At 33.8% G+C, this 22407-nt stretch overlaps 1 protein-coding gene across 13 annotated transcripts in view; it reads right to left on the minus strand.

Annotated features, from left to right (window-relative positions):
- Positions 1-22407, minus strand: part of SLC4A10 (solute carrier family 4 member 10) — a 277108-nt gene that overhangs the window by 108493 nt on the left and 146208 nt on the right. For all 13 annotated transcript variants that reach the window (XR_003684369.2, XR_003684370.2, XM_028508732.2 and 10 more), the window contains exons 5-6: positions 14877-15037; positions 816-1004 (exon numbers count right to left, since the gene is read on the minus strand). Coding sequence is in view for 11 of the 13 variants with exons in the window: in XM_028508732.2 (XP_028364533.1) it covers positions 816-1004; positions 14877-15037 (350 nt within the window). In the remaining 2 variants the exon portion in view is untranslated. The remainder of the gene's footprint in view (positions 1-815; positions 1005-14876; positions 15038-22407) is intronic.

Consider the following 22407-nt stretch of genomic DNA (forward strand, 5'->3'; position numbering starts at 1 on the left):
TGTAACTTCATTTTCCTTCATAAGACTAATGGAAAGGATAGATAATAAGAAGAAATTCATAAGCAATTTCCTTAATGTAAATGATGAAGGGCCAAATGGATACAAGAAGGAACAAAATACACAGGGAGGGTAAAACAGTGTGAAGCACAACCATAAGGAGTAAGTCATGATTGCCAGAAAACAATGGTTGGTGTCTTTGTGTTTGCATGTGGAGATGGTAAGTGAGGTGGCCCTATGGATGTTGAAGATCCAGCAGTGCAAACAGCAATAAGCCCATGAACTGGAAATCAGGATTAATGTATGCAGAGCCACAGCAGTGTACTAGCTAGTCTGTTCAATTGTATTCTCTAATGGAATTGTTGACTACGAGCAACATGAAACCAGTATATTTTTTCCATAAACCCTAAATAATGATTATATTCATTTTAACTCTAGGACTGTAAGTCAAAGCATTACATTGCATTCTCAAACTATGAGACAAAGGCTAAGACCTTGTTTGGGATGCAACTAAGTTATGTTTGGTACCTTCTATAACTTGGAGTCTATAACTTCTTATTAGATAAAAGTTTCCCTTGAATTCTTTCATAAACCTTTCAGGAAAACTAAATTCTAGTTACAATTTCTACAATCCGATGCTTGATAATAAAACTCTACACACACACACACAAACATATACACATATGATATACGAAAAGAAGCAATTTTACAACAATCTAAATTTCAATAGATCAGTTTCAAATAAAATATATTTTAAAGGATTTAGAATATTTCAGACACCTATATAAACATAAAGAGTAAAATAAAGAAACATTTACCATTTTTATCCATGGAATTTGGTTCTGATTGTTTCTTGCCAATATCAGCAAAGGAACGAACAATGGGGATTCTATTGGTGAGTTTTTTCTGATTCTGGTGGTGATGCTGTTTCATCAGTGCTTCGTGGACTCTGTGGCGCACATCTTCATTAAGCTGACCTGAGCTCACTTGTTGGTCAAGGACCATATCTGAAGAGGGGAGACAGGAAGATTAGCACAGCTTTCCTGTAGTGCACCAGCCGGGAACCACCGTGTCTAATGTCCGTCCTCTAGATAATATTATACATCTTCAATTAGAAATGCATTCTTTAAAAATCCCTTAGAACTTTGTGGAACTGTTGCACAACGAAGGCTTGGGAAAATTTATATTACAAATCATTCCATTTTAAATATGTAATGATCTTATAGAATATTATATTCAGACAGATATATTATTAATATGGTCTTTTTCCCTTTTTTAGTAGAGAAAAACTTCCATGTTTCTTCTTTCAGTGAACAAAAGTCCACCTGTAAAAATCTGATGCAGGAAGGCTTAGAAGGGTGTCTAGTTGGTTTCATCTGAAGAGTAAAGAACTCTTTCACACTGATATAAAGTCAGCCTTCTCAAACTTTCCTTGAAAACATGTTTATATTAAAAAGGCCTTCTATAACCATAAATCAAAGTATAAAAGGAAGATTTCAGAAGGCTATAATTAAGCAGATTAATATTTATCATATGGAGTGTCAGAAATGCCTATAAAATAAGTAAATAAATAAAAGCATTTTAAGTTTCTTTGGTAATACAAAGATCATCTCATGAACCCTAGTAATGATGCTTTTAGGTTATCAAATATTAACTCTATTTGATTTTTTCGAGACACTAACTCCTTATTTGAAGCAAGCAGATCACAATGAATTACCTTCTACTGCCCCACTAAACACACTAAAGATATGAAAATTGGCAGAATTCTCCATTATAAACAATGCTTTTCTTCCATGTGAAAGGGAAATGGACTAGGGAAATAGATTTGGGTCATTGTACCACATTCTAGCTGTGTGGCCCTGTAAAGCTGAATAGTCTCAAGGTCTTTACTTGTAGGTTGGAAATACTATCTATCTCACATGTTGTTGCCAGGACTAAGCACATAATGCACTAACTGGAATATTGAGGCCATCAATAAAAAAATCCCAGTACAAAATTTTATTTGCAATTTTCATTAAGTAGGTTATAGGTCCCTGGTTTGAATTCTGAGGTTTTAATACATCCATCTATATTTTTTAATAGTATATCAAGTGGAGGCAAAGTTTGGTTTATCAATAATAGAAAATCCAAAACAAACTAAAATAATGAATTTCATTGGCTTGAAAATCAGGAAGATCAAAATTAGGCTGGATTTGATTCCATGTCTCTGTGATTCCATCAGTGTTCCGCTTCTCTAGGTGGAAGCTTCAACCTCAAGCTGATTTTCCTTGTCACAGGGTGACTGCCAGACAACAAGGAAATACATATCCATACATTATTTGCCTTTTTGTGACTTTCTCTCAAAAGAAAAGTTATTTTTTTGCCTTGCCCAGGAAAAATGTTTCTATGTCAACTAATATGGCCCTGCTTAAGCTGAACAAATCACTGGCATAAATGAAGGGCCACCACAACTGGTTTAAACTAATCAAGAACTACCTTTCACTCTACAGTAAGTTCTCTCTCTTTTTAAAAAATATTTCATTTATTTATTTTTAAAAAGAAGAAAAGGGAGTGAGAAAGAGAGGGGGAGAAACATCAATGTGTGGTTGCCTCTCATGTGGTCCCTGCTGGGTACCTGGCCCACACCCCAGGCAAGTGCCTTGACTGGGAATTGAACCAATAACCCTTGGGTTCACAGACCCACACTCAATCCACTAAGCTACACCAGCCAGGGCTACAGTAAGTTCTCTAAACCAGAGATAGACAAACGGTTTCTATAATAGGCCAAATAAACATCTCAGGAGTGTGGACCATCCAACCTTTGTCACAATTACTCAGTTCTGTCTTTACAGCACAAAAGTACTAAAAGACAACATGTACACACATAAGCATTGTTGTTTCATTGTTATGGACAATGAAATTTGAATTTCATATAATTTTCATGTCACAAAATTTTAACCTTTTTTATGATTTTTCAGTCATAGAAAATGTAATAATTATTCTTAGCACATAAGCCTGACAAAAGCAGGCAGTGCTCACCTTTGCTCTATCACTTTGCTGTTTAAAATGGAAAGGGGTAGAATGCATATGTGGAAGTCAGCTGTAATGTAGTGTCCACTATAATTACCTCCAAAGTCCCTTCCAATTGCAAAATGAATGATACTATAGAACAATTAACGTATATCTCAGTCTTTTGGGCATCAGTAATTGGGCATATAATTCTCCTGGAATAATTTGAAATAAAGAAAAAGATAAATTGTCAACATATGTGACTTTACACTGAAACCCTATTAAGATTGAAAAGTACATATAAAATATGCATTATATACTTCACATTGGGAGTTGTAAAGTAGGTTATTAAAACATCAAAGTTAGGCCAGTATAAAGTAATAAGTCGTCATATGTATCCCCAGTTCAACACTCCAATCAGAATCAAAATGGTTAATATAATAAACCACGCAGATAGTTATCATTTTTAATTCCTACTAACACCCAGTCTTTCTAGGCTTGAGCACTACAAAATCCTGTAAGTTGCTAGCTTCAGTTTTTCAGAGATAAGGTCTTTATTTGAAAGAGTTACACAAGAGAAAGCAAATGAGAAAAAAACACTCGTCTACTCATTAGTCACACAGAAATACACAGAAACTCCTCTGAGTTGTAACTGCATCTGATAGTACCTTAATGAACTGGAAGAGCTAATCATCTTGCTTAAGAATATAAGCTATACTGAGGTGATGTTTAAGTACCAAAGGGAGTCTGATTCATTAATCACTTACATTGTTCTCTTCACCACTCTAATATATATTAGTATTAACCTTGAAAAGTAGGAAAGGATAATGGACCATAATGGCTTTGGGCCCAGAGTCAAGTCCTACAATCTCAGCAGCTATGATGCCTAAATAATACAGTTTAGTCTGCCAAAGCACAATTCCAGGATCTGGATGATAAAAGGAGCAAGAAGAAAAAGGATAAATAGGTCATGCTCTTCTAGCACTAAGATGGTTCTGGAAAAACTAGCAGCATTTGTGGAAAAAGGCCTAAGAAAAACAAGATATTACTTTATATCTTAATCAGGCAATTATTTATTTTTTGACTCAAAGTATAACTTTTTAATTTTAAATTTTTTGCATACAATATTTTCACCCAGTCTTCTAACCACCCTCCCCTCTGGCAACCATCAGTTTTTTTTCTGTATCTATAAGTCCATATCTCTTTTGTTTAGTCATTTATATTGTTTTTTAGATTCCATACATAAGTGAAATCATATGGCATTTTCCATTCTCTGACTTATTTCACTCAGTGTAATACCCTCTAGGTCCAATCAGGTGATTATTTTATTATGATCAATCCATTTAACCACTGAATGAAAACCTCTAGAGACTATGATATTTTACAGATTCTCTATAAATCTCTGAACTCTCTAAAGATTATCACATAAGCTTTGTCCTACAAAAACATATAGTCATAAAGATGCTAGGGGAGGAGTGGGAAATAGGATGGATTCAAATTCTGCAGTCTGCTTGACAGCACTACCAGAAACATACACACTAAAATTGTAAACTACTAGAAGAATACTGACTTTCCAGGCCAAGTACTGTATATTACAAGCATATTGAAAAATATATGACTGTTTGTATATTACATTAAATGGAGAAAACTATGGATTTTTACTTCAAAAAAAGATTTTAGTCAATAGAAGTTATTTTAATGAGTTGAGAGCAATAATTGATAACCTTCCCATGTTACTAACTTTGATTTAGTTTTAGTTTCTTACTCTCAGTGACAGAATGAGGTTAAAGTGTACAACTACAGAAAGAATATTTTCATTATTCATCTTTATAGCACTGTATTTCAAAGAGATGAACATAGACTGTATAATTGCTTATAATTTATAAAATTTAATTAAGAATAATTTTTAACATAACTGATTTCCTTATCTGACTAAGTTATGGTAAGAAGATGTATCTTGAAAATTTTGGATTTAAAAGAGTTAAGTAATATTTTGAACAAAGAAGTTTACATTTTCTGAGTTCTTTGAAACATTGAGAAATAGACGTTTTTAAATTAACTTTATCCAAAAGAAAATCCCACTTTAATTATACCAGAAATTCTTGACAGTCCTGCCAGATACAAATGGGATTTTCTCCTGCTAAGTCTATAAAACCTCTTTAAACAATTATCTGAGTCTTAAAAACATATCAGAATATTGATATAAAAATCTTTCATCATTCTAAAATAATATCTGGATCCTACTCCTCTGCTAGAAAATATCTAAAAAACATGAATGCTGCTGAAGCCGGGCATTTGCAAAATACTCAGGTTTAGAGCCCTTAAAGGTAAACTACAATATCTAGCTTTTAGAAAACTAGAATGGGTGACTAATGTTAGTAACTGTCTAACATATTAAAAATATGATAAATAAGAGTTCAAAAGAAAATTTCAGGTCTTGTTAATCGCTATGGTCATAAATTGTCATAAAGTAAAATAAAATAAAATTTATAATTATAGGTTAATAAAAATGACAATTCTTCCCCTTCTTTTCGCCATTATCCCCCTCCCCATTCCCCTCTGGTTACTGTCAGTTTGTTCTTGATCTCAACGTCTCTGGTTCTATTTTGCTTGCTTGTTCGTTTTGTTGATTAGGTTTCACTTATAGGTGAAATCATATGGTATTTGTCTTTTACCACCTGGCTTATTTCACTTAGCATAATTAATAGTCTCCAGATCCATCCATATGTTAGCAAAGGGTAGGAGCTCCTTCTTTCTTTCTACTGTGTAGTATTCCATTGTGTAAATGTACCACAGTTTTGATCCACTCATTTACTGATGGGCACTTAGGTTGCTTCCAGCACTTGGCTATTGTGCATTGTGCTGCTATAAACATTGGGGTGCATAGATTCTTTTGAATTAGTGTTTCAGGGTCCTTAGGGTATAATCGCAGCAGTGGAATTGCCAAGTTAAAAGGCAGTTCAATCTTTAGTTTTTTGAGGAGATTCCATACTGTTTTTCAGAGTGGCTGCACCAGTCTGCATTACCACCAACAATGCAGTAGGGTTCACTTTTCTCCACAACCTCACCAGCACTTATTGTTTGTTGATTTGTTTATGATGGCCATTCTGACCAGTGTGAAGGGGTATCTCACTGTGGTTTTAAATGGTGGTAGGATTGAGGGTGGGAGGTGGGTGGGGTGGGGAAAAGTGGTGGCAGTAAAATGAAGACAACTGTACTTGGACAACAATAAAAAAAGAAATAAAATGAATATAAATTAAAAAAATTATTCCCATCTCTGTAAGTGGCCTCAGTGATATATTACTTAAAAATACAGCTTAATCATCACAAAGTAAAAAATGGCAGCAAGTAAACAATAAGAAAATTACAAGCTATAGGGAGAAATGTTTAAATGAGATTTTATTGAGGGTAGAAATAAATAGCTTTGAATTAAATAAGTCAAATCAAAATCACTCAAAGAGAGAGAGAGTCTGTTTTCATTAATAATTGAAAAGGAATCTAAGGATATAACAGTCAACACAAGTATTTTCAATAATATTTTTCTATGTGGTATTAGCTCTAAACTAGTATCTTATGAATGACATTTTACAGACTGATCCACACTGAAAATGGGGCATTCAAGTTGGACTACTTTGGAGACAGAAAAATATAAACTAATTAGAAGAGCAGAAAGAAAACTAAAAAGCTATTTGGGATATTGGGACTTTCACTGAACTACTTCCATTTGTAAGGATAGACTCAGAAACTATAATTTGCTTTTAAAAGCTAGATTTAACACAGATAACAGCCTTGAGCTGAGTTTGAGGAAGGGGGCAGAATTAAAGAAAGGAAACATAAATTTAGACAATAAAACTGAATTAAGGTAATAAAATAAACAAGAGAGTTTTAGTCGGATTAATGGGAGATTTCCTGGTAGGAATAAATTTCTAAAGATAGCAGTAGAAATTATATGTTTTAAGAAATGTAAAGCCTGGTAAAATTATGAATGGTATTTTATGAGGCTAATTTAGTCAGACTGAGAAATTTTACAGCTTCATTATATGTAGTCAATCCAACATGTATTCGGATTAATCCATTTTCAAAGGTAATGCCATCACTAGCACAAGTAGCAGAAATAAACTCTTTACTTTGGGCACAACCTATAAACTTCTGAATTTCAGTAATTTTAGGTATGAAGTAAGGATAACGATAATAATACTAAGCCCCAAGTTTGTTTTGTGTATCAAAAAGACAGTGTAAAATTACTAAAAAGAGTTTCCTAAACTGCAAAATACCATGAAAAGTCCAGTTATTTGATCCCCAATTAAAATATTTAAATGTTTATTAGAGAACTTTGGGGAAGGTGGGTCCAAAATGAGAACATAGAAAGACCCTGAATTCACCTCCACCCACCAACATACCTAATATACAGCTACACATAGAAGAACTATTCCTTCTAAAAAAGAACTAGGGCTAACTGAACAGCTTCTGCACAACAAATGATAGAGGAACCACACTGAAAAGAATAGGAGAGACAGAGACAAGGTAACGATAGGGACTCCATGCACAACACAATGACCTTTAATAGGAAGAACATAGCTGATTGACCCCTGAAGACTTGCCTGGCCTGGGGCTCAGTGAGGAGACAGCAGGTAAAAGGCACCTAACTATACATGAAGGAAATCCATTTGTTAACACAAGAGTGTCTACCAATAGGCAAAGAATAGTTGGAAGTCTCTAGGATCAGTGGCACCAGTGAGTACCATTTTTTTTTACATTTCCCCTTCACTTTTAATATAGCAAGTGGGAGCATAGTCCAGGCTTCAAGAAATCTGCAAAGACTGCTCCAGTGGACCTGGACCCCTGGCTCACACTAGCTTAAGCCATCATGCCAAAGCAACCCTAGTGCTACTCACTTTGGAATCCCCATGGCCAATGCCTGCTCTAGTACCAGCTGTCCTGCCAAAAGCACCCCAGTGCAGCATGCACTGGAAAAGCTCAGCCCATGTTCCCTCCAACTCCAGTCATCCTACTTGGTGCACTCCCAGTGTGGTGCACTCCAGGACCCCCACAACATATGCCTGATCCAGCTTTGCTGTCAAGGGGGAACTATTGCAGCAGACCTCAAGACCTCCCAGGTCCATAAGCCCCAGCTTCAGAAATCTTGCCACTGTGCATCTGGCATGGCATGCTCAGGGACCCACCAGCCTGTGCCTGCTCCAGCTGGCCTGCCAAAACCAACTGGTACATGCAATCTATTCAGCAGTTGTTCCCACACAGGTCCACTCATTCAAGACTGAGAGAGGTAGATGTTTTGCCTAACTCAGAGAAACATACAAAATAAGTAAAAAAAATGAGGAACAAAGGATTATGTTCCAAGTGAAATAACAAGATAAAATACCATCCCCTCAAAAAAAACCAAAACACTAATGGAACTGAGGAAAGTAATTTCTTTATAAAGAGTTCAAATTAGCAGTCATAAAAAATACTCACTGAAAGGAAGAGAATGATGTCAAAGATTTAAAAATATAAGAAATACCCAAGCAAAGCTGAAACATACAATAATTTAAATAAAATGGGGACAACTGTAATTGAACAATACTAAAAAAAACAGAAAACAAAATGCACTAGAGGGAATCAATACAGACTAGATAACACAGAAGAACAGGCTGGTGATCTAGAAAACAGAATAGTAGAAATTGCTCCATTAAAAATAGCAAAAAGGAAAAAGAATCTTTTTAAATAGAGAATACTTTAAGGGCTCTCTTGGACAACATCAAGTGTACTAACATTCACATTGTAGAGGGGCCAAAAACGGGAAAAAGCAAGAAAGGGACAGAAAACTTATTTAAAGAAATAATGGCTGAAAACTTTTATAACCTAGAAAAGGAACTAGATATTCAGGTTCAGGAGTCACAGCTCCAGACAAAATGAATCCAAAGAGAATCACGCCGAGATATATTACAATTAAAATGGCTAAAGTTAAAGATAAAAAGACAGCCCTGGCTGGTGTGGCTCAGTGGATTGAGTGCACCCTGAGAATCAAAGGCCTGCCAAAGGGCTGAGAATCAAAGGGCTGACCAGTCAGGGCACATGCCTGGGTTGCAGGCCAGGTCCCCAGTGGGGAGTTCACAAGAGGCAATCACACATTGATGTTTCTTTCCCTCTCTTCTCTCTCCCTTCCCCTCTCTAAAAATAAATAAATAAATAAGATCTTTATAAAAAGACAATCTTCAAGGTAGCAAGAGAAAAACAACTAATCACATACAAAGGAAACTCCATAGGACTATAAGCTGATTTTTCAGCAGCAATTTTGCAGACCAGAAGGAAGTGGGAGGATATAATTAAAATGCTGAGAAGAAAAAAACCTACATTAAAGAATACGCTACATGGCACAGATATCACTCAGATTTGAATAAGAGATAGAGTTCCTCAGACAAGCAAACTTTAAAGGGGTTCATCACCACTAAAGCAGCCTTTAACAAGAAATGTTAAAGAATCAACTTTAAGCTGGAAAAAAACATAGCTGCATATAAGAAAACATGAAAAAAAATCTTACTGGTAAAGGCAAATATGTATATAACAAAGGCAGTGAAACAGCTACTAAAAATGTAGTGAAAAGTTTAAAAGATAAAAGTTGTAAAATTAAATATAACTACAAAAGTAGGGGACACACAAAATATGATGTTAAAAACATAAAACAGGGAGAGCAAAAATGTAGAGCTTTTAGAATATGTTTGAATTTATGTGACTATAACTTTAAAATAGACATATAGATATATATGAATCTCATAGTAACCACAAACCAAATACCTACAACACAAAAAAAATAAAGAGAAAGGAACACAAATATAACATTGACAAAAACCATCACACTGCAAGAAGAGATCTAGAGGAGAAACAAAACAGGGATGAACTACAAAACTAATAAAATCAATTAATAAAATGGCAATAAGTACATGTCAATCAATAACTACTTTCAATGTAAACAGACTAAATGCTCCAATCAAAAGATATAGACTGTATGAATGGATAAAAAATACAAGACCCATCTATATATTGCCTACAAGAGACTCACTTCAGATCTAAAGACATACACAGATTGAAAATGAAGGAATGGAGAAGATATTCCATGTGAGGGGAAAAAAAGAAAGCTGGAATAGCAATATTGACATCAAATAGGATAGGCTTTAAAACAAAGACTGTAACAAAATACCAAAAAAAAAAAGGTTTCTAACTGATAGGTCAATCTAAGAAGAGGATATAACATTTGTAAATATTTACTCAATAATCATAGGAGCCCCTAAATATATAAAGCAAATATTAATAGACAAAGAGGAAGAAATTGACATTACATCAATAGTGGGGGACTTGAATACTCCATTTACACCATGAATGGATCATCCACACAGAAAATCAATAAGGAAACACTGGGCCTAAATGAAATATTTGCAGACATGGACTTGATATAGATAAAACATTTGATTAAAAAACTACAGACCACACATTCTTTTCAAGTGTACATGTAATATTCTCCAGGATATATCACATATTAGACCACTAAACAATAAATTCAAGAAGACAAATCATATCAAGCCTCTTTTCTGAACATAACCATATGAAACTAGAAATCAATTCAAAGAAGAAAACTAGGGGAAAACCCCACAAACACATAAAGATTAAAGAACATCCTGCTAAACAACCAATGTGTAAATGAAGAAATCAAAGAGAAAGCAAAAAAACCTTCAGACAAATAGAAGCAAAACTTTCCAAGTCTATGGGATGCAGCAAAAGGAGCTCTAAAAGTAAAGTCCATAACTATACCTGCCTACCTCCAGAAACAAGAAAAATCATAAATAAAGAATTTAACTTTACACCTAAAGGAACTAGAAAAAGAAGAAAAAACAAAATCTAGTTAGTACAATAAAGGTGATAATAAAGATCAGAGTGAAAATAAATGAAGTAGAGATAAAAATAGAAAAGATGAATAAAACTAAAAGCTGGCCCTTTGAAAAGAAAAAATTAATAAACCTTTAGCCAGATTTATCAAGAAAAAAAAGGGCCCAAATAAATTAAATCAGAAATAAAACAGAAGTTACAAATAAGACCAAAGAAATAGTACAATTATATGCCAACAAATAGAAAACCTAAGAAAAAATGGTTCAATTACAAGACATACACAACCTTCCAAGCCTGGACCATGAAGAAATGAAAAAATCTGAAAACACCAATTACAAATATAAAGTTAAATCACCAATTTTAAAACTGCTAAACAACAAAAATCCATAACCAGATGGCATCACAGGTGAATTCTACCAAACATATAAAGAAGATTTAATACCACTTCCTCAAATCATTCCAAAAAATGAAGAGAAAGGCATATTTCCACACTTATTTAAGAGGCCAGCATTAACGAATATCAAAATTAAAGACACCACAAAAAAAAACAAAATTAAAAACCTATATCTCTGATGAACATGGATATAAAAATCCTTGACAAAATATTAGCAAACCAAATTCAATACTTAACCAATACTTAAAAGGATCATATACCATAATCAGGGGGGATTTATTCTAGATACTCGAGGGTGGTTCAATGTGGTACACCAAATTAACCAAACAAAGGGTAAAAGACATCATTTCAACAGATAGAGAAAAATCATTTAACAAAATTCAACATCTATTTATGATAAAAATGATCAACAAACTGGGTATAGAAATAATGTACCTCAATATAATAAATATATTACCACCACTCCCCCAGCTAACATTGTATTCAATGGTGAAAAGCTGAAAGCATTTCCTCTAAGATCAGGAACAAGAAAAGGATGCCCTTTTTATTTGGTGTAGTATTGAAAGACCTAGCCATAGCAATTAAGCAAAGGAAAAAATATAATGAAATGCACCCAAATTAGAATGGAAGAAGTAAAATTGTCACTGTTTGCAGATGACATGGTACTGTGTATGTAGAAAACCCTAAATACTCCAAAACAACTATTAGAAATAGTAAATGAATTCAGTAAAGTCACAGGATACAAAATTAATATATAGAAATAGGTTATATTTCTATACACTAATAATGAGCTATCAGAAACAGAAATTAAGAAAACTGTCCCATGTACAACTGCATCAAAAATTAAAATAACTAGGGCTAAATTAAACCAAGGAGGTAAAAGACCTATATTTTGAAAACTATAAGACATTGATGAGAGAAATTGAAAACAACACAAATAAATGAAAAGGTACACTGTGCCCATGGAAGAATTAATACTGTTAAAATGTTCAAACTAACCAAAATAATCTTCCCTACAGATTCAAAGCAATTACCATCAAAATAACAATGGCATTTTTCACAGAACTAAAACAAAGAATCCTAAAATTATAAAGAACAACAAAAGACCCAGAAGAATCAAAGCAACCTCGAGAAAAACAAAGCTGAGGTATTGTGCTTGCTGATTTAAAACTATTCTACAAAGTTATAGTAATCAAAATAATATGGTACTGGCATGAAAAACAGACACATATATCAATAGAATAAAATTGAGAGCCAGAAATAAACCCACATATATATGGTCAATTAATCTATGATAAAGGGACAAGAATATACAATGGGGAAAAACAGTTTCTTTAATAAATTGTATTGGGAAACTAAATAGCTACATGCAAAAGAATGAAACTAGACCACTATCTTACACCACATACAAAAATGTATTAAAACTAGATGAAAGACTTGAATACATGATCTGAAACCATAAAGTTCCTAGAAAAAAACATAGGGAATAAACTCTCTAACATCAGTCTTAGCACTAATTTTGGTTCAGCCTCCTTAGGCAAAGGTATCATAAATTAAGTGGGATTACATTAAATTGAAATGCTTTTACACAAAAAATGAAATCATCAACAAAATGAAAATAAAACCTATTGAATGGGAGAAAATACTTGCAAACCATACATCTGATAAGAGCATAATATCCAAAATATATAAAGAAAGTACACAATTTAATATAAAAACTCAATTAAAACTGGGCAAAGGACTTGAATTAATATTGTTAAAATGTCTATGGTGCACACCTGAAACTAACAAGATATGTTGACTTGGGGCGGTGAATACACAAAGCAGTGTACAGATGATGTATTGTAGAACTGTGCACCTGAAACCTGTGTAATGTTGTTAGCCAGAGTCACCTAAATAAATTCAATAAAAAGGAAAACAAATTTATTGGGTATAAGTAAGACCCCATAACATAAAGCTAAGAAATTGAGCTGGACAGCTACTATCCACAGGAAGTTTGCTAATTTTTAATTGAACCATTTTCAGTGTTGATGTAGTGTGATCCATTATTGAATCTAGTGTTTTTCTAAAAAATAATATACTATATTTAATTTTATACAGTCTTTTACGCTCTAGTTACATATTTTAAACTGTAATAACCACTTCACAGATGTTAATGAAACTTAAAGGCTTACCTTTCTTGTTTTATTTTTACTGAATATTATAATTCAAGATATCTTTCTATACTTAGTTTTTATATGTATTATAATATATGCATTCCTATCAGCACCAGCAACCAAATAAAAAATTTTAAGTTAATCAAACTGCCATTAAAATTTGGACAACATCCCCTGGAAGCCTACTCTTGCTACAGACAGCAGTTGCAGTGTAACAAAAGGAACACGAGGCTGAAGTCAGGGCCCCCTAGATGGAGCCTGGGCCATTAATATTTCCGAACTTCTATTTTCTCATGAAAAATGGGAATGACACTTCATGAGGCTATTCTGAAGGTTAAATTAAATATCTTATTTTTCTAAAACAACAGTCTCTCACTTTTGTGATTGAAAACACATCTTATCTGTTTTCTTTTTTATTCCATCTCTACAATATAATTATGACATTAAACTCTCTCTTAAATCTTTCCACTTCACAAAAAAATTCCACATACACATGCAACTGCTTTTATTTCTCCTCCAAAGTAGGAGCTTTTTTAAAAAAAATTTGTCTGAGTCCTTGCTTTGCTTTTATTTTAAAAATCTCCATTAATAATTCAGTTATACTCTTTCAAAACTCATTTTTGTGTTTTTGTAGTATTTTGTTTTTACTAAAATGTTTTTTTGTTTTCCAGACCAGAAGAACATACTTTCTTTACCTCTATTTCTAGAGTAACAGTAAGATGCTTCCTAAATATCAGTACTTGTGTTATACAGCCATCAAAGGCTTCTAATACAAATCATTCACCCCAGGGGCTAGTCATAGTATTAAGTTACAAACTATCTCAACTGCATCACCTGGTATACTCTGGAATTTATAAATGATCATTCCTTTCTGTTCTTTTCTGAACTAACATTTTTTCCAATTTACTAAATGAAATGTTTTCATATCGCTATTTCATGCATTTTTTAAATTTTTACTCATTGATTTTTAGAGGGGAAGGGGGAAAGAGACAAACAGAGAGAGAGAGAAAGAGACAACAACTTGTTGTTCTACCTATTTACACATTCATTGGTTGACAACCTTGGTGTATGGGAATAACTGTCTAACTTACCTGGCCAGGGCCTGTTTCATGTGCTTTAATATTGAAAAAATTCGATCTCTAATTTCATTATTTTTTCCTTAAATTTTCTAATAGTGACATTCTAATTAAATACAATAGTGAAAAACAACGAATACTAAATGGAAGTCAGAATACCTAGATTCTTGTTCCAGACTTGCTATTGGACCAGTTAAAGCATATTTTTCTGAGATTCAACTTGTTTTATCTTAAGTAAGGGGATAAGAAAAGTTATTTTTACAGCCTTATATGCCGATCATGAGAATTTTCCGAAGGTCACACATGTATAAAATTATAAGGAAAAGGTAATAAAAAAATCTGCTGTAGCCATAAGAGTGATATAGGCTAAGGGGAAAAAGGATATACCTGCAATTTCTTCTAAAGTATTGGCATGCATGTCCAGCAACACGGTTCCATTCAGAATACAGCTTCTCAACTCAAACAAGCTGTGCAATGACAGAGTCGCCACATATGGTTTGCTCCACCTCTCTCCCCCATCCTCCACATCTTCTTCAAACTTCAACCACCTATACAAATAAACATTATCAGAACACTGAATATTATGTTGTAGATCAATGATGCTTTATGCCAATAATAAAAAGTACAAATATAAAGATGTTCACATTGCTTCTTGATTTCATGGGTTTTGATATAAGTAAAAGCTAGACCAAGTCATTCAGTTTATATTATTTTAATGTAATTTAACAAGCATTCTTTTTGTCATTGAATAACATATTGAAACAAAAAACTCATATTATTTTCATTAGTTTGTCTAGCTCTGAAAAAATATTTTAATATGTTCCCTCAGTGGTCACAATGAATCTGTTATGGACCTAAGAAAGAGTATATATATACTTCATGAAAAATAATGGTAATTGGAGAAGATGTAAAAGAAAATAATACTCGTTCATCTTTAGTGAGAGGTATTAAAACTGAATATTTGGGTCTCTTGATAATTTTTCCACTCAATTAAATAATCTAGTATGATTTGGGGCCTATTCTATAGGAAAATACTTATTAGGCCTGTTTGGATAAAATCTAATGACTATAGTCACCTCATAGGTACTAAACTTAACAAGATCTGAGATCAGTCCTCATTCCCTAGGCCTTTCTGCCAGAAATGCGGTATAGAAGAACCTTGATATCATGGGGCCAAATGGTACACCACTGCCCTCTTGCAGTGAAATAAACAGTAATATCTGAGATTGTTTCTTAATATAAATGGAAGGAATAAAGAGAAGCCAACAATTTTACTGCTCTGGCACAAGCACCAAAGCTCTTATTCTTTTAGGGACTTGCTGCCTAATCCTAGTAGATAACTAATTTAATTCCAACATCTGTAATGAATATGACCATAAATTGTCTTTCCTTCCTCATCCTCCACCATTTTCCTCATTCTTTTTCTACTTAGTTATTTTGCCCTAACTTCCTCTCTCAATGCAATATCATTCAAATTTTCTATATGATATAATATTACTGTTTTATGTAACCAAATGATTCTACTCTAACAGAGGACAAATATGTTGCAGTATCTATTTAGGGAAGCAGTGGATCAGCCAAAGATAACCAACCACAAAGGCTAGTCAGAATGATCAATGTGCAGAGTTCCAAGAAAAATAAAGACAGCTATGTATCTTTCCTCACTGTTCAGGGAGCAAAAAGTTTTTGGGGAGTGAAAAAAAAAACCAATTGGGAAGACTAGCTTACAGATAGAGAAGAATAACTATGCCTATCATAAGTTTATAAAATACTTGAAGGTTAAAAAAATTTACATTTAAGCCCCAAATCACTGATAGTATCTCTAAAATTGCCGGCAATTTTATAGGATATTTTATTTTTCATAGTTAAAAGTTTTTCATATTAGTTATTTTTAATATTTTCAGATCTTAACAGGGCCATAATACTTCATAAATCATATGATGGTCATAGCATAGTAGTATCATTGATAAACTATAATTGGTTCTCTCTTTACAGCAAAGAATAGGATATTACTACCTACCTCCCATCTAACTGGGTGAGGACATGTGCCTGTTGACTAGTTCTGGACATCAGTAATTTTCAAGATGGAGGCTGCTCCACCAGCTGGGTCTCTAAGTAGCTACAATGAGCAGATGTGTAGTTTCCACTAATCCATGATGAACATGTGTCATGAGACATGAGAAAGCCTTTGCAATTTTAAGCTGTGGGGACTGCAAGGTATTTTTAAACATAATTTAGGCTATCTTAAACTGATACAGATTACCATTTAAACTATTTATACCAGCCTCAAATCATAATTATAATGATGGTGACGGCAATAACAATTTTAACTAAATATAATAAATTAGTATTTCTCACCAGGTTTAGAAGTAAAGCCATGGTTACATTATTAATGTTAATATCTCAGAAGAGAAGAGAAGGTAATGTGAAAGTCTTGGACTAGTTGAGAATAAAAAGAAATCTAGGTTTTGTCCCTACTCCCTAGCTAAACTGCCCTGTGGCCAAGGGAAAGTCTTTGAATTTCCGTAGGCCATGTTTTTCTCATCTATAAAATGATAAGACAAATTCAACACATTAAAAACTTGCCCAAGATCCCCAAGCCAGTGATCTTGTCAACCAGATTCAATTCCAAGTTGCTCTTCTCCAGAGTCTGTGCCCATTTTCCACTAAAATACAATTACTTTCGTTGAATTTATGGACTTTCTCAGCTGAAATATATTTTGCTAATGTCTATAGTGGAAATAATTGATTTAACATTTGCTTTTCATCCTTATCTGGAACAAATCTTAGGTTAAAAGTTTTTCTGTTCTATCCTTTTTTACATTACCTATAGACATGGCACGAAGAGAGTGGATACAACTTTTATTAACCCTCTTATCACTTTGTATACTATTCACATCTGATGCTGGTTTTAGACAAAAAAAAAAAGGCAAAAGAAGGGAGTCTATAGAACAGCTGTTATTCTGCTGTTATTTGGACTGAAGAAACATGTTTGATTTGATGTTTTCAGTCTTTTGAGTAATAAAGAAGACAGGGTTATGAAAGGCTGTAAAGGGACTATAGATTTCTCACAATTGAAAAATGTCTTCAATTAATGTTTCTAGAAATATAGTACTTTCTGTTATCCCTACCTATAAAATTGTTTCTAAAACATTTTATTTAAAAATTTTACTCAAGTAAGAACCTCTGAAACATTTTTATATTACTAAAAAGTTATACTATTTCTTAATTATTCAAGTATAAATCTATAAACGAATCCACACAATAATATTGTTTGTGAGTTTTGATAACAGTAATAATAAATTCACTTCTAAAGTACTCATGCATTTCTGGACCTATATAGACTATGAAATACTTTCTTATAAGGAAAATTATAGTTAAATTTTATACTTCCAGATAACAGTGAAGATGATTAAATAAGTAATAAAACACCCAACTTATTTTATCTTGGCTCCTTTGAAAGTAAAAATTTAAATTTTTTTAAATGGAGTTTTCTTTTTTTTAAGATTTTATTTATTTATTTCTAGAGGGGGAAGGGAGGGAGAAAGAGAGACAGAGAGAAACATCAATGTGCAGTTGCTGGGGGTCATGGCCCACAACCTAGGCATGTACCCTGACTGGGAATCGAACCTGCTACACTTTGGTTTGAAGCCCGCGCTCAATCCACTGAGCTACGCCAGCCAGGGCTATAATTTAAATTTTAAGAACCCTGGAAAAAATTGTGTGGGGGTTGTGTGTGAGTCTATAGTCCTGTGCATTTTGTCTCACAATAGAGATACAAAATTGTTCTATCACCACAAAGGATCATCACAAGGATAGAACAAAATTGTTCCATCATCACAAAGGATCTTGCTCATGTTCACCTTTATATTCTCACCCCTCACCATGCTTCTGTCCCATCAATCACTAATCTGTTTCTCATCACTATATTGTTGTCATTTTAAAGATGTTATATAAATTGAATTACATGGTGTTCAATCTTTTGAGACTTTTTTCACTAAGCATATGCCTTTGAGATTCATCTAACTTGTACATACCAGCTGTTTGTTACTTTTTATTGCTGAGCCGTATTCCATTGCATGGATGGATATACCAGACTTTAACCACTCCTCCATTGAAGGGTATTTGGATTGTTTATGGGTTGTTGTTATCACAAATAAAGACCCTAAAAACATTCACGCAGAGGTTTTTGTGTGAACATAAGTTTTAATTTCTCTGGATTAAATGCCCAAGACTGTGACTGCTGGGTCATATAGTAAACATCTGTTAAGTTTTATTTTTTTAACTGTCAAACTGTTTTCTAGAATAGCTATACCATTTTACATTCATACCAGCAATGGATGAGAGGTCTAGTATCTCCGCATCCTCACCATTTGCTTTCTGATGACTTTTTAAAATTAGCTGTTCTATTAGGTGTGAGGTGATATTTCATAGTGGTTTTATTTTGCATTAACTTAATGACTAATGATGTTGAACATCTTTTTGTGTGGTTATTTTTCATTGTATCTCCGGTTTGGTGAAATATCTGTTTATGTTTTTGACTATTTTTCTAATTAATTTTTTTAATACTGTTGAAATTTGAGAGTTCTTTCTATATTCTCTATATTTTTGTCAAATATGTGTTTTGCAAATATTTGTTCTCTGTAGCTTGTTTTTCATCATCTTATTAGGGTTTCTCATAGCATAAAAGTTTTTAGAGTAAAGTCAATTTATGGATATTTTCTTTTATGAATTGTGCTTTTGGTATCATGCCCAAAAACTCATCTAGCCCCAAGTCCTGAAGATTTTCTCCTATGCTTTCTCTAAAATTTTCTTAGCTTTACATTTTACATTTATACTTATGATTTACTTTCAATTAATTTTTATATTCACTGCAAGGTTTACATTGAGGTTAATAATTTTTTGTCTATAGATGTATAATTGTTCCAGTACCATTTGTTGAAAAGACAATTCTTCTATTTAATAGCTCCCTTTGTCACAATTCAGCAGTATTTTTGAATTGGATTTTCTCAGTTCCTTATTCTTCTGCATCAGTCTACATGTCTATCTAAAAAGGCATTTTAAAAACAAATCCATGTAGTCCCATTTGTTTATTCTTTCCTTTATATCCCTTATCCTAGGGGATGTGTCAGTCAAAATATTGCTGCATGAGATATCTGAAAATTTCCTGCCTATGTTCTCCTCTAGGATCTTTATGGTGTCAACGACTTATATATGTCTTTTATCCATCTTGAGTTTATTTTGGTGTATGGTATAAGTTGGTGATCTTGTTTCATTTTTTTTGCATATACTTGTCCAGATCTCCCAACACCACTTGTTTAAGAGGGTATTTTTACTCCATTTTATGTTCCTGCCTTCTTTATCAAATATTAATTGACCATAAAGACATGAATTTATTCTGGGCTCTCTATTCTGTTCAATTGGTCTGTGTGTCTGTTCTTATGCTGTTGTAATCAAACCACACTGTTTTGATTACAGTGGTCTTGTAATATAGTTTGATATCAGGTACTGTGATCCCTCTCACTTTGTTCTTCTCAAATTAAAAAGCTTCTGTGTAGCTAAAGAAAACTCATCAAAATGAAAAGGAAACCAACCATATGAGAAAACGTATTTGCCAATGAAGGGTTTGATCTCCAAAATATATAAAGAACACACATGGCTCCACACCAGGAAGAAAAACAACCCAATTAAAAAGAAGACTAAGGTCCCTGGCTGGTATGGCTCAGTGCATTGAATGCCAGCCTGCAACCAAAGGGTTGCTGGTTTGATTCCCAATCAGAGCACATGCCTGGGTTGTAGGCCAGGTACCCAGTATGGGATGTGAGAGAGGCAACCATGTATCAGTGTTTCTCTCCCTCTCCCTCTCCTTCCCTTCCCTTCCCTTCTGTTTAAAAATAAAATAAATAAAATCTTTTTTAAAAGGAAGGCAATCTCTTTTTAAAAAATGGGCTAAGGACCTGAACAGATACTTCTTCAAGAAGGAAATACAGGGAGCCCAGAGACACATGAAAAAATGCTCAACATCACTAGTCATCAGAGAGATGCAAACTAAAACCACAATGAGATATGACTTCACACTGGTGAGAATGGTCATTATTAACAAATCAATAAACAACAACTGCTGGTGAGGTTGTGGAGAAAATAGAACCCTAGCGCACTGTTAGTGGGAATGCAGACTGGTGCAGCCACTGTGGAAAACAGTATGGAGATTCCTCAGAAAACTAAAAATGGAACTAACTGCTTTTTGACCCAGCAAGTCTACTGCTGGGATTATACCCTAAGAACCCTGAAACACCAGTTCAAAAGAACCTATGCACCCCAATGTTCATAGCAAAATTTTTTACAATAGCCAAGTCCTGAAAACAGCCTTAGTGCCCATCAATAAATGAGTGGATCAAAAAACGATGGTTCATTTACACAATGGAATAGTATGTAGCAGAAACAAAGGAAATCCTACCCTTCAAAACAGCGTGGCTGGAACTGGAGAGTATCATGCTAAGTGGAATAAGCCAAGCAGTGAAAGACAAATACCATATGATCTCACTTATAAGTGTAACCTAATCACAAAACAAACAAATGAGCAAAATAGAATCAGAGACATGGAAATACAGAACAAACTGACAGTGACCAGAAGGGAAAAGGGAGGAAGTTAACAGAGGAAAGAAGGGGAAGGTGCAAGTCAAGGAACATGAATAGAGGACTCATGGGCACAGACAGGGGGTCAGGATTGACTTATGGGATGGGGGCAGGGCAGGAGAGAGCAAAGAGGAAAATGTGGGGCAACTGTAACTGAACAACAACAATAAAAAATAATGAATAACCCCCCAAAAGCAAACAAAAATAAATACATAAAATAGCCCTTTATTTTCATTTAAAAAATGCAAATCCAAAAGGTATTCTTTCCTTTAGAATAATTTCCTTCAAATTGGGCACTTGGCCTTTTAGGAAGGAAGAATGAAATTTCTGGGAGTTCTAATCCCTGGCTGGTGTAGCTCAGTGGATTGAGCGCGGGCTGGGAACCAAAGTGTCCCAGGTTCGATTCCCAGCCAGGGTACATGCCTGGGTTGCAGGCCATAACCCCCAGCAACTGTACATTGATGTCTCTCTCTCTCTCTCTCTCTCTCTCCCTACTTTCCCTCTCTAAAAATAAATAAATAAATAATCTTAAAAAAAAAAAAGAAATTTCTGGGAGTTCTGAGCAGTTTGGTAGTTCAGCAGACCAAATATACCTTACCTGTGTGAATGGTTTCATACAGCCACAGGTTTCATGACCATTACAGGAGGAAATGGAAGATCCTCTCCATAAGAAGGAACCCCCAAATTATAAATATCAAGTTACTAAATGTTTCAGGATTCAGTGCTTCATGCCAGTTTCAGAATAATGCCAAAAGCTTTAGGTTATTTAAATATTTTTAAAGACTACAATAAAATTTGTATATAGACACAAATATATAAGCATGGATATTTTCTGTTTTTTTTTTTTTCTTTTCATTGCATTTTATACTTCAAAGATAGAAATTAACAGATTTGGGAACGCACCAAATCCTGTTTCAAGATCTGTAGTCATTGAATATTCTGTCGGTTGCAAAATGTCTGATTGCTATTAATGACCTAAAGTGCTGCAATTTATTCCAGTTTTCAAATAAACTCAGCTGACATTTGTTTGATTAGCAAACCAAAGCAAACAAGAGTCTTGCAGGCATGAATGAGAAGTAATGGACAATGAAAAAAATCAAGATTACAGGTCAACTGCATGACATTTTCTAAGGGGAGGGGCAGATTTAAACTATGAGAATATTTTCACTTCCTTTAGTTTGTCCAGATCTGTTTTCATCCATGATTAACACATTGGGATCTCTTTGTACTACACAACATCTGTTTGAGAATTAAGTTGATAATAATCTCTATAATACTCATA

This window comes from Phyllostomus discolor, chromosome 4 (assembly GCF_004126475.2).
Source record: "Phyllostomus discolor isolate MPI-MPIP mPhyDis1 chromosome 4, mPhyDis1.pri.v3, whole genome shotgun sequence".
Taxonomy (NCBI): Eukaryota; Metazoa; Chordata; class Mammalia; order Chiroptera; family Phyllostomidae; genus Phyllostomus; species Phyllostomus discolor.